Source organism: Vanacampus margaritifer, chromosome 17 (assembly GCF_051991255.1).
Source record: "Vanacampus margaritifer isolate UIUO_Vmar chromosome 17, RoL_Vmar_1.0, whole genome shotgun sequence".
Taxonomy (NCBI): domain Eukaryota; kingdom Metazoa; phylum Chordata; class Actinopteri; order Syngnathiformes; family Syngnathidae; genus Vanacampus; species Vanacampus margaritifer.
Genome location: NC_135448.1, coordinates 9980226 through 9993066, shown reverse-complemented (window position 1 = coordinate 9993066; position 12841 = coordinate 9980226). Strand labels below are relative to the sequence as shown.

General features: G+C 40.3%; 1 protein-coding gene across 2 annotated transcripts; it reads right to left on the bottom strand.

Annotated features, from left to right (window-relative positions):
• Nucleotides 1-5: 5 nt before the first annotated feature.
• On the bottom strand, nt 6-8219 carry sp8a (sp8 transcription factor a). 2 transcript variants are annotated; one of them, XM_077547812.1, is made up of 5 exons: nt 8017-8219; nt 4579-4614; nt 4202-4271; nt 1578-1750; nt 6-1240 (listed from the first exon to the last, which is right to left on the bottom strand). In XM_077547812.1, exons 2-5 carry the CDS (start codon nt 4582-4584, stop codon nt 131-133), a joined length of 1359 nt encoding a protein of 452 aa, XP_077403938.1. In that variant the 5' UTR covers nt 4585-4614; nt 8017-8219; the 3' UTR covers nt 6-130. The 2 variants fall into 2 exon arrangements, with proteins under 2 accessions (XP_077403938.1, XP_077403939.1); XM_077547813.1 differs by lacking the exon at nt 8017-8219 and having other exon boundaries at nt 4202-4268; nt 4579-4599.
• Between the last annotated feature and the right edge of the window lie 4622 nt (nt 8220-12841).

Here is a 12841-nt window from a genome sequence, read left to right as displayed (position 1 = left end):
AAAAATAAAACAAGAGGATGTTTATTTATTTTTTAAGGAATGTTGCATACAAATAACATGAGGTAAACGTGTTTAGTGTGACATTCATGATAAAGTGCCATTACTTTTTTATGTCCAAAAAAAAATCTGTTTATTTCACCTCATTCGCGTGCACAGTCACGCGCACGTCCGGGGACTGCATCGGGCTTCCGGTGGCGCTGTTGTCCGTGTCACTGCCGCCTTTCCCGGCTTCCTCCTCTCCGTGCTCGCCCCCCTCTGCGCCGTGAGTCCGCGCGTGTTTACTCAGGTGGTCGGAGCGCATGAACTTCTTGCGGCACACGTTGCACTCGAAGCGCTTCTCCCCGGTGTGCGTGCGCAGGTGCCTCTGGAGCTCGTCGGAGCGCGTGAAGCGCTTCCCGCAGAAGAGCCAGTTGCACACGAACGGCCTCTCCCCGGTGTGCCAGCGGAGGTGAGCTTTCAGGTGGGACGTCTTGCCGTACACTTTGCCGCATCCGGGTATGTGGCAGTTGTGCGCGGCCCTGCGTCGCGGGCTCGCCGCGCCGTAACCGAGGCTCTCCGCCTCCCGGCAGTTGGGGCAGTCGCAGGTGGCTCTGCCGGCATAGCGACGCGAGGAGGAGCGCGAGGACGCCGGCAGGGAGAGCGCCGGGCTCCCCGCGAGGTTGGACTCCGAGTAGGGTGGCCTGAAGCCGTCGAACAGATGCTGCGTGCCGGGAAGGAGATGCTGAACGGTGGCGGGACTGTGCTCGTAGCCGCCCAGCGGGGACGCCATTCCGGCCGGGTTGGGAGTATCCACCCAAGTGGTGCCGACGTCCCACCAAGACGAAGGCCCGCTTCCCACCTCCGCCGCGGGTTTGAACCACGACTCGTACGGATGCGCGTGAAGCCTCGGATATATCCCTGCGATACCTTCCACGGGGGCGGGTAGCTTGGAGAGAAACACGGACCTCTGTTCGGGGAAACTTGTATCGGACTGCCCTGAGTTCTGGTAGGATGGAAACTCGTTGGTCATCGAGAAGGCACTCGAGGTGTCTGAGAATCCCACCCCGTTACTCCTGGAAGGGACACCGAGTGAGGTGAGACACGTGGCCGGGGCGCTCCTTTTCCACGGGTGGAAGCCCTTGGAGATTCCCGTGGGCATGTCGGAGATGTCAGGGGTGGGGCTGGAGGGACTTGACTCACCTATTCGGCTGCAGGTGGCCGCCAACATGGCCAGCGGGGTGCTGCCCAGCCTGGGGTCCTCCTGTGGGAACGCACAGACTTTTTACACCTGCATTGAACTTTATTAACAAAGTGAAGCGAATTAATTTCACTTTTAAGTTGCAGCAATCTCGTTTTTGTTCGTTTATGACAACATTCAACTTCAAGTGATCTAGTTCATGCCTTTTTATTAATTTAAAAATGTGTATGGATCCATAGTCCTTGCTTCCATAAATTACCATGGACGTCTTAAATTAATAAATTAACACAAATCCGCTGTAAGTCAAGACATGGACACTGGATTCCAATATACACTTATTGTCCACTTTCACAATATCCACCTTTAAATTTTTATGTAATAAAGACAAATGTAAACTTACCCCCATTAGTGTTGCAGTCATGGTTTGAGCTGTCATGTCCACGTCTGTGTGTGTTTTGTGTGTCACCGTGCGTGTTTGTCTGCTCTTTTGTACTTGATGCTTCCTCATGCCTTGGAAACCTTGGAGGCCTGTGGACCAATCGGAGGCCAACGCGGGCTGTCTCTTGCTCTTAACTGCTCGGTGATGTCGTAAATTTCCGTGCAAGACATGTTGCGAGAGAGAAATCCTTAGCAGCTATTTGAGTGCCACAATAAGTCATATGATTGGGTGATGAGTATTTTAATGCTAAAAATAGACACTAATTTTAGTTTAAAATAGCAACATGTGTTTTTTTAAACTTTAAGAATTGTCGAACTTCACAACAAATAGTTTATTTAATTTTTTTCATATCACAACATAATTGATAGTGATTCTTTTTTCTGTTAGCTTTTGTTGCCAAGTAAAATTATTAGTTCTTTTTAATCACTTTTGATCATATTTGTTAAAACAGTTTGTTTATAAACCACGGTGCCAAAGAAAAATCAACTCATCACAGACACAAAGCATGACTAATGAGGTGTCAATCATTTGTGCGCACTTGCATGCACATCCTTGTCAGCCCAGAAAAGCCCCTTAGTCAAAATTGATTATTATAACAACGAAATGTTATCGGTTTGAAGTTTGTTTTGTTGAAACCTTCCAAGTCACACTTTAATTGAAGATTCTAAATTGTCCATAAGTGTTAATATAAGAACATTTATGAATTAATGTTCCTCCTCTGTATGAAATAAAATATGTATGCCAAATGATGGGCGGGAGCACATGTTCATTTGCGATTTCAGTTCACTTAAAATCAACGGTGCACATGCTTTTACCAAATGTGTCAAAGAGAAAGACGAACACTTGTAAAGTTGTTGAGACCTGGCAGAGGGAGAGGCCGGACCGGTCCATCCCATCCTGTCCCCGGGGCGGAGCAGTCAGCCCCGGGGGGAGGGATGGGAGGACAACGACTGCACTGCCTCTGCAATTTCACGTCATTCAACAAAACAAATGGCGGATTCCTCCACAAAAACACCTCTTCCTGCGCTTGTCCTATTCTTATCATTATCAATCATGTGGCTCTATCAATCACAGCTTTAACCAAAGCTGGCAACTACAAAATCTGAATATTCGTAATAAACAATACCAGAGAGAATAAAAACAGCATTGCATTGGCTATTGAACTGATAAACAACTTTTTATTATTATTATTTAATGTTTGATAGTTATCTTTTTGTGGGACAGCCTAATAAAAGTCAGTGGAGTCAATTGAGTGACCTTGGTGACGCCACGCTAAGATATTTTAGCTAACAAAATCAAATAAAAAAACACACACGTGCATTTACAAAATAAAATAAAAACAAAATGCTTTAGAACACTAACTGAAACTAAATTTTACCAACTGAAAGCAGCAGTCGTGAAGCAGCAGCCAATAATAAAAACATTTTTTAAAAAAAGCCACCAGACGACATTGCACCTAGTGTGACACTGTAAACAACTCCTTTTTTAGGTACGTATATGAAAAGAAAAAAAAGTAATTCAAAACCCGGGGACTGTCATACAGTACCTGTATTTGATCTGCGAATGGTTATTTTTAAAACAATATTTTTGTTGAATTTTTACTACGAAATACAGTGATATTTTTTTATGGTTGCACATAAGAAATACATCTTTTGTTTGAAAAGAAAACGAATACTGAAACTAATAGAAAAAAAAACTAAACTAAAATGAATAATTTTCGAATAAACTAAAACTAATAAACAGCCCGCTCTAAAGATAAATTAAAACTAACTAAATTAAAAAATAATAATAATTCAAAATGAAATATAAACTAACTATAGTGAAAAAGGCAAAACTATTATAACACTGACACTAAAATGAACATCTGACTGACTGTCACATTGCGTTTGTAGAATATGACTTAAGCAGCAACAGGCTCCCCTGTTTTCTGAGTTTGGTCATGTGATGTTCCCAAGCTGAGCTGTGATTGGTCGCTACCTGAGCAACCGTAATGTCTTTTTCAGTTGACAGCAAGTGGCAAAATGGCCACCCTCTTTACCATCAGTCTGTGAAAGCTTTGAAATCTTCAATGTAACTTTTTTTTTTTTTTTTTTTAACAAGATAAAGTCAATTACTCAAATCTGTTTAGTTGTCAAAGTTGGTGCTTCATGGGTCTATTTATACGCTCCCCCAGTGGACATAACCAAATTAGTGACCCTTGCTTTTGCCCCCTGGGTCACAGGTGGACTTTACAGTAAGCCAACTTCACGCTAACCTGCTTCCTCATCCTCATGAGCCACCCAAACAGCTGTCCTGCCTTCCCTCGCATTCTTTTCCCACACTGAAAGTGTGTGTGCGCGCCAGCATGAAAGGCCCCCTAATGAAACCCTGTCTGAGCCCCAACCTGTTCCTTTAGCCATGATAATGACCACATTATTACGCGCCATCAGACGTCAACAAAAAAAGATTGCCGTGTGCTCTCCGCTCACTTTGTGGCCAGTGAGACAGAAAACGCAGAGAAGAAAAGAGTGAAATAAAGATCTGGCACATCTCGGGGGGGGGGCTGAAGGGTGGAGTATTTTATTTCTCCTCCGTGTTTTGCTTACCTCCTCTTTTGTTGCCTTCGTAGGGATCCTCTTGCAACTGGAGGGCGGCCATTTTGCTCAGCTGCCCCTGCTGGGACAATTAGAAGGGGAATGACCGAGTCAAAAGGCGAGCGGCTACACATGACAAAAATATATTCACTAGAAGCTTGGGGGGGTGTGGGGACGGGGGGTTATGCAATCAATTAGCAGAAGCGCAAAATACAAAGCGAAACACTTCCACCGGCTAGCAGTACGGTGGTGCTTATTTTTAGGTTCTGTGTCAACAATTGATTCCAATGTGAACTGCTAATGTTTATGCTTAAGTGAATGCTTCTTTCAATCTTTGGCTAGGCTGCCACTTAGCACACAATACAATACAATACAATGTCAATACATACCTGCATTTTATGGCCCACTAAGCATCATCTGTGATACTGGAAGACAAAAACAAACACTATTATACTCTTACTACTATTATACCTCTAAAGAACATGAAAAATTAACAGTAATTCCAAACAATTCTTTACATACGCCATACTGTTCAACTCCAATCCTGTAGGTGGCGCTAATGAGCACTACAAAACGGTTGACACCTACCAAATGGCTACTGTTTGGCTAAGGTGACCTCTGAAGCTCTGACTGATATGAATTTATCTTTCAAGACCATCAAAATGGATCCGCTCCAAACAAATTTAGCCGCGTTCTGCTTTTTAAGAAGGGGGAAGAGGTGTTTTGCGCCAGGATGTGCCTGGAGCTGCTCCTCTTCGCCTTCCTGTAATCAACACGCGGGCATGTCTGTCATTACTCGGCATCGAGCGGGCGGACAACATTTCAGGTTCACCACACAAACATTCCCATTTACGAAATCCCTTTCTCACGTATTTGCAATTAACTTTAACAACCGTCTGTAACGATTACACTTATCTGACAATTATGTGTAAACAAAAGCGATCTGACAAGCTAGACAAGCAAAAGCCATAGAAACATCGATAACAAACACGGGATTTCCCTTCACCTTGGTTTGAAAATTGCATATTTCACACACTTGTATCAAGAGCACTTCTGCTGAGCTTTAGCAAACGCATTTATAATTGAGAGCGTAGTTTCATTACATGGAAATTTAATTTTTAAGAGACTTGTGCAAGGGTCAGGGATGTCATCTCATCTGTCGACGCAGCACAATGAGGAGATTCCTGCTCAACAATTACACTGCTAAAGTGGCTACTTCGCATTCATGTATACTGTGCATTTACATACTATGCACAGTAACTCGTATTCATGAAATGAGGAGGAAAAAAATGAGTTATTCATGGGCAACAAGTCTGGGTTGAATGTGAATTAAACAGTTAAATTACAGGATGCGTTTCTGAGACGTTTTTTGTGTGAGGCCCATTCTTAGGAGGTCGTGATTCAAAGTGACAAAATAATTAAAGGAGGAGGTTGACCTCGGTGGTCAAAGGGGGGCGTTATCATCGGAAGGACACAGACATAAATGTGACTATTCTACTTTTATCTTTTATTTTGAAAATCGTTCCGGCTCACATACACAAACTTGCGCTCTCATTCCTCCTTCTTAATTAAACCCTGCCCTGACCGCGATCTCTGTTCTCCTGACCGGTGACGCTCTTCATCCCTCACCCACTGCACTATGAGATTAATTTGTTCTTCTTCATTTTTCAGGTTCTGTGTCTTCTTTAGGTTAACGCGTGGTCAAGTAAGCGTGTGTGTGTGTGTCCACAGTGTCTCTTGATTGATGCGTACAAGCCCAGGAGCGTAATTATACACTTCCAGATGTCATTTTTCACTTGTTGTCCTCACGGATGAATTTCATGCATTTGATCACTGCTACCTCAGCATTTGAGTCTGGCTCATCCTATTGTGGGTGTGTGCATTTGTACTAGCCAGTAGTCTATTTGCCGCCATTAGTGTATAATTATTTTGTAAGGGGAGGGTGGGCGTTGGTGGAGGGGAGTTAACACAATTCCACATCACGGCAGGAAGCATTTACATTTAATTAATTTCTGGGGTTGGAAGGGGGTTACGGGATTCAACAATGCTTGAGTTGGTCATTTTCTATGATTTTTTTTTTTTTTTTAAAGGGATGTAATAATTTGACTGATGTATGTGAGATGACTTGAGAAGAATGTCATAATATTGTTCATGACAACAAAGATGCACTGTAAGAAAAAAAATAATAAATATATATATATATATATATATATATATATATATATATATATATATATATTATTTTTTAAAAAATTTTTTTTTACTTAGCTATCTTATCTTTTATTATTGGCAAGTATTTGTCTTGTAAAACTACGTTTATTTAGTTTTTGCCTATCCATCCATCTATCTATCTATCAGGCTCCCATGCTAGCTAGCTAGCTAGCTACATACAGTACTTAGCTATCCCAGTACCTCCATTATGTATTTAATATGTATGTATTATCCACTGTCCACTAAATATTTTTAAGACTGATGTAGTTAAGATAACTTAACTTACTTATAAAGATGTTATATAATACTGTTAATGACAACATTGGTAATGGAGTGCTGTGCTGTAAGTGTACATGGGAGGGGCTTGTTTCCAAGAAAAATAACAACCAATTTGCATTATTTTAAACTTAGCTATCTTATCTTGCATTAATGGCAAATATTTATATGGCTAACCATGTTTATTTAGTTTTGCCATCTATCTACCTACCTATCTCCCAAGCTAGCTAACTAACGACCAAGCTAGCTTCCTAGCTAGCTAGCTAGCTAACCAGGTACCACCATTATGATCAACATTAAAACATGGTAGCATAGTGGGCATGTACTTAAATGTTCATTAAACTAGGCAAAGGTATTATTCCTAGAAAAAAGTATAGAAAAGTATTTTCTATATTTTGTAAGCCACTTTAACATTTTTATCTTGGACTAAATTTGAGGGGGGGGGGGGGGATCTTAAAGATTCTATTAAACAGTATTTCACATCAAAGTTAAATGAAAATTTTAGTTTCAAGTATGTGAAAACTAAAAATTTTCAAGAAGAAATGCAAATATGAACTGAGAGCCTGCATTCCATAGATAGGTGGTATAAACTAAACTTATGGCAACATGGTGGAATTGCAGTAGATCTTGTTTTATTCAATTATTCTCTAGTACTCTCAAAAAAGCACACATGCTTCAACATAAGATTAAATTACAGCATAAATGAATACAAAAAAATGTGGCCAGACCATCAAACATCAACCATTTTGGTGTAATGTGAATGCAGATTAATAGCTTGCATGCTAACACACCCACGCCATTCATTCTATATTCTTGGTTAACTATTGCTCCTCCCACACATTGCGCTTCACCTCGCCACAATGCCCGCCATTACATTTAAGGGTTAAAGGAGCAGGAGGGTCGTTAGGGGGTTTAGAGATGACCCGCTGTTAAATTGACCAGAAACGGCCTCCTTGCTTTTTCATGCAAATTGCCGTGCACCAAATTGTTCATTTATTCCTGAATGAAAAAGCAACACACACGTGACGATCACATGTACGCAAAAAAAGTGCACGTGAGGTCATCAATCAGGGCAGGAAGCGGTGACCCTTGAACAGACACACACGCACTCGGACCGCAGCTTCAGGTGCTTTCACGGCCCGCCATTTTATTGATGTTTCCCGTCAAACATGAAACGTTTCTTTTCCCACCTCGAGCCCACCCGCGCCTGCGGGCCGTCATTCGGGACATACACAGACGGCCCCAAAACGAGCGGATGGCGTCAAGCTCCGTCGGCCCAGCAAGTCGAGTCAGGTCCTGCGCTTAAGTACGCGCGGTGATTCTCAATTTGACACACTCACCTTGGATCTTTATGGCGTGCTGCACCCTCCACTTAGCGCCACTGGAAAAGGTCTTGGGCATCGTCTTCAAAGCCAGATAGTGGGCTGGTGTGCTCACACATACACACACGTTTACACACGGACTGCTTCAAAGAGAATCTAGCTACATGCCCGCTTACCTTGAAAACGGCACATGGCTCTTTTGTCTTCGTTTTTTCCCCCAATTCATCTGGCTGGAAAAGGGAACAGACTCAAATAATTGAAAATAACAAACAACACTAATGATAATAATGTTCTCTCACCAAATTGTCACAAGAAAACACACACAGAACAAAAACCTCACGCAAATTGTTATTTTTAAATTTAAATCATTCAAGCCCCAAAAAACTTTCAGCCACAACATATTATCACTCATCACACAAAAAAAAACTTTCAGTCACATCAACAAACTCACAATCTCACTCACATCCCCCAAAAGCCTACAGTGCAAAAAACAAAAACTCTCTTACAAAAAAAAACTCTCATTAACACTCAATAACCTTCACACATTCACCCCCCCCCCCCCAAAAAAAAAACCTCATCACATTTAAAGCTTTCCACATTCACCCAAAAAAAAACCACTCTCACAACAAAAGAACTCACTCAGGCGAAAACACCCTCTCACTTACACAAGAAAAAAACCTTACTCCAAATTTGCTGCCCTAGGGAAAAAAACGAATTCACACCAAAAATTCATCCTCTCACCAAAGAACCCCACATACCAAAACACATCAGACACACACAAACCTCTCATTCTGACCCATTGCCTCACACTATTGTCACTCACACAAAAACTCTCATACTGAAAACCTCTCACACACATCCAGCACACAGACACACAAAATCACACTTAACAAAACTTTTACTCACACCCACCATAAACCTGTCATGCCATAAAAAAAACTCACACTTGAAAAAAAAACCTCACACACTCACCACCCAGAAAACTGTCATTACATTAAAAAAATCACTTACAAAAAAAAACTCACTCAGAAAAAAAAAACTTCTACAAAAACACACCCTCTCACTCCCAAAAAATAAAAAATAATTAATTCCAGTAAAAACACAACAACTCCCTCTCACATAAAGAAAACGCTGATTTTCGCAAAACTTGAAGGAGCTGAGCGGCAAAATTCCCAACAGGACCAATACAAAACATTTTCATAAGCTAAGTTTTTGTTTTGTTTTTTAAAGTCGGGTAGACGTTGAATTAGATTTCAAACTGCACTTATTTATGGGGTCCCGGTTCTACTCAGAGTTCACTCTTAGTTCAAGGGACCTGCAGTGCTACTTGCAGGCATCTCCTCTCTTGGGTGGGGTCAAGGCACTCTCATGCATCACTGCTGCATGAGTGGTCTCGTAATTTGGTGGCTTCTGTACGAGTATGTGAAGTACTGAAGGAAAAGGTACTTGGTGTACTTACATTATGTGCTGACGTGAACATGTTTTCATTCAATGCTAAAGAACATCGTAAATAACTGTCCTTGTCGAAGACGCCAGTGGACGCATTCTGCAAATTCTCAGCCGTGAAAAATCTTCACTAACACAAATCACTCATGTTGAGAGCTCTGTGGAGAATATATATATATATATATATATATATATATATAGACACACATGACTAAAACACTGTCAAACAAATGAAACACTGTGAAATGCATAACTGAAGCCCTCTCACACGAAGTAGACTGAGATGCTCTCGTTCATAATCTTAGAACATTCACTACTAACATTTTTTCTCACACTTCAATAAAACACTCACAAGTACAGAAACACTCTCAATTGCTCTACTGACATGCTCTCACACACTACTGAAATGCTCTCACTTCATACAATAAAAACACACACACATTTTCCTTCTTAAACACACGCGCACAATCGAAATGCTCTCATGCTTCATACTTAAATTTAAATGCTCGTACACATTATACTAATGCACTCATTTACGCTTACACTACTGAATTTAAAAACGTTTACAAACAATACTCAAAGGTTCGCACACACAACTGAAATATCACACACCACACTGATACGCTCTCACACATACTACAGGATTTGTTTCCCTTCTCATACTACTGAAACACCCCAAAACACATACACACTACTGTTGTATTCTCTCAACCTGAAATTCTCTGTCACAAAAAATTAATTATCCCTCACACATTTACAACTTAAATTAGCTCACACACACAACTGAAATCTCACACACCACGCCGTAACGCTCTCACACATACTACATGATTTTTTTCCCCTTCTCACATTACTGAAACACCCCAAAACACATACACGCTACTGTTCTCTCAAACCTGAAATTCTCTCACAAAATATCCTCTCTCACACATATGCAACTTAAATTAACGTACTGAATCACTATTAAATTTTATTTTGAAATGCTTTCACAAGTTGAAATTTTCACACACACTACTGGATTTTTTTCTTCCCACACAAATTGATAAAATGCTCTCACACATGCATTAAGTCCTTTCATGCCCAGAAAACAATTCCCACAGCGTGCAACTGAATTCACACTCATGCACAAAACTTAGGGAAAATACTTTCACACCTTGTACTGAAATCTTATCACGTAAAAAGTTCTCACATTATCCTGAAATACGCCTTTCAGGGTGAGTTTTTATTAAATTCAGCCCAAACCTCTGCAAAGCTCAAATGAAATTCTAAAGTGATGATACTGGTGGAAATAATGGGGAATGTTTACTTGGTGTTGCTGCACGCACACTGCTCTTCAAGACACAACACCTTTTGTTTTTTCGACTTCATCCAGACAACAAGATGCGATCTCGTCAATCCACTCATTACTATTGTACCCTTGCCAACTTTCAAACAAGGAAGTCCAATTCAGTGAGTGAATGGTGGGTGAGTAACACACACACACGCACACACGACAGGCATCTGCCAAAACTCATGTCAGTCATAAATCTCTTTGTCTTTACAGACTTACCTTCAAGAGGAGAGACATCCTGACGCCAGTGCTTCCAGTGCCAAATGCATAACGCCCACTCTGCAAAAAGATTGAGGACATTATTGCACATATGACAACATGGCACGCAAACATGCATTGACACACACACCATTGTGATATCATGTATACAACAAGCAAAGTATGTGCTGTGTAATTGCCCATTACTACATGACAGAAGTGGAAAAATCAACTCAAAACGTCCTGTGAAATTAAAAATGATGACAATCATCAAGGTGGGTAGTATTATGAGTAGAAAGTATTTCTGAGACAATACACTAACAGAGCATCAACTCTATTGGTTTTGTAATGAAGCTTACAATTAACAACCATAATTGCTATTTACTTAGCATATGATATTCTATAAAATACTTCTACTCATTGATATTTATAATAAAAACAAATACACTGAAAAGAGTACATTTTCAAATATACGGAACTGTATAGCTTGGGTATGACGCTCTCTAGTGGTGTAATGTGTGAACAACATATTCTTCCTGGCTGCTTTTACTGAATATCCAAAGAAAAACCTCACGTTCGTTTAATACAACTGATTTTTTTCTTTCTTTCTAAAACAGACACCGAATGGAATTATCCACACTGATTGTCAAAACCATCTTTGAAATGCACAAAGCGTACAGAATAATTTCGCATGAGGTGACACCCCTTTTTTCCAGGCCAACCCTCGTTGCATAGCAACGCATTGCAAGGTGGCCCGGGGGCGGGGGCACTTGGCTGGCTGCTACGCCGCAGTTATTAAGCGTGTGCTTGTGGGAGTCAATTCTTTCTGTGTACACAAAAATCAAATAATGTAGAGTGTTATAGTGTTAAAAAACAACAACAACAAAACCTTGCTCAATGAATTAAGTATTTTTACACACAGATGTATGTAGTATGTAGTCTTTTATTTGTCCTTGGAGGTTACAAAAGTCAAACTGATGTAATAATTTGATTTGATCTGAATGTTTATTTTGATCATCAAAACAAAACGGTCAACAATAGACAACTTGTATTCAAAGATGAAAAGGAAGCGGGAATAAATACAGACTTCAAAGAAAAATGACAAGAGGCCTAAAATAAATAGTACAACTAATCAATTATTAACAATAACAACGACAGTGATAGCTCATACCTTACAAATTACTGTAGCTTTTTTTTTTTTTTTTTTTTTTTAAGGGTATCAGTACTTCCCTATTTTCTGACAACTTTTTACATTTTACATGGTGGACGATTGATTTTTCACAATTTTGTCTTTTTCCCCCTCAAGAATTTACATTTGACATAGTTGCCAACAAAGCACCTTCTCTGGCATTTACTTTTACTTAACAGGGACTCTAAAGAAGTATACTTTAATTTGATTTTTTTATTGCATTATTTAATCATGTTTTGAGTTCTATTATTATTATTATTATTATTATTATGTTGAATATTGTATTACGGTTTTTAAAGTGCCCATTAAGTAAACAAAACAAATATGGAAGTTAGAGTTGTGGGAAAAGTAGGAATTTGTGGAAAATAGTTCCCAAATTGTTCTCAATGAGGAAGTTGGAATAGTTTGAAACATTGAAAAATTTAGAAGGGGCTAAATTATTAAGATTTGAAAAAATAAATAAAAAATTGGGGTGTAGAATAACATGTATTCATGAGCATTCACTCAATAGTTTTTTGGGTGGTTAGAAGTGCACACTGTTCCACACACGCCACTCTTTCTCATTTAAAGCCACTCACATAATAGTCACCGCCCTCCCGTCGCTCTCACACCAACATGACTAGCTCCACTCTGGCTACGAGGCGAGCAAGGCCCCGGGGCGTCATGGGAAATGTAGTCCC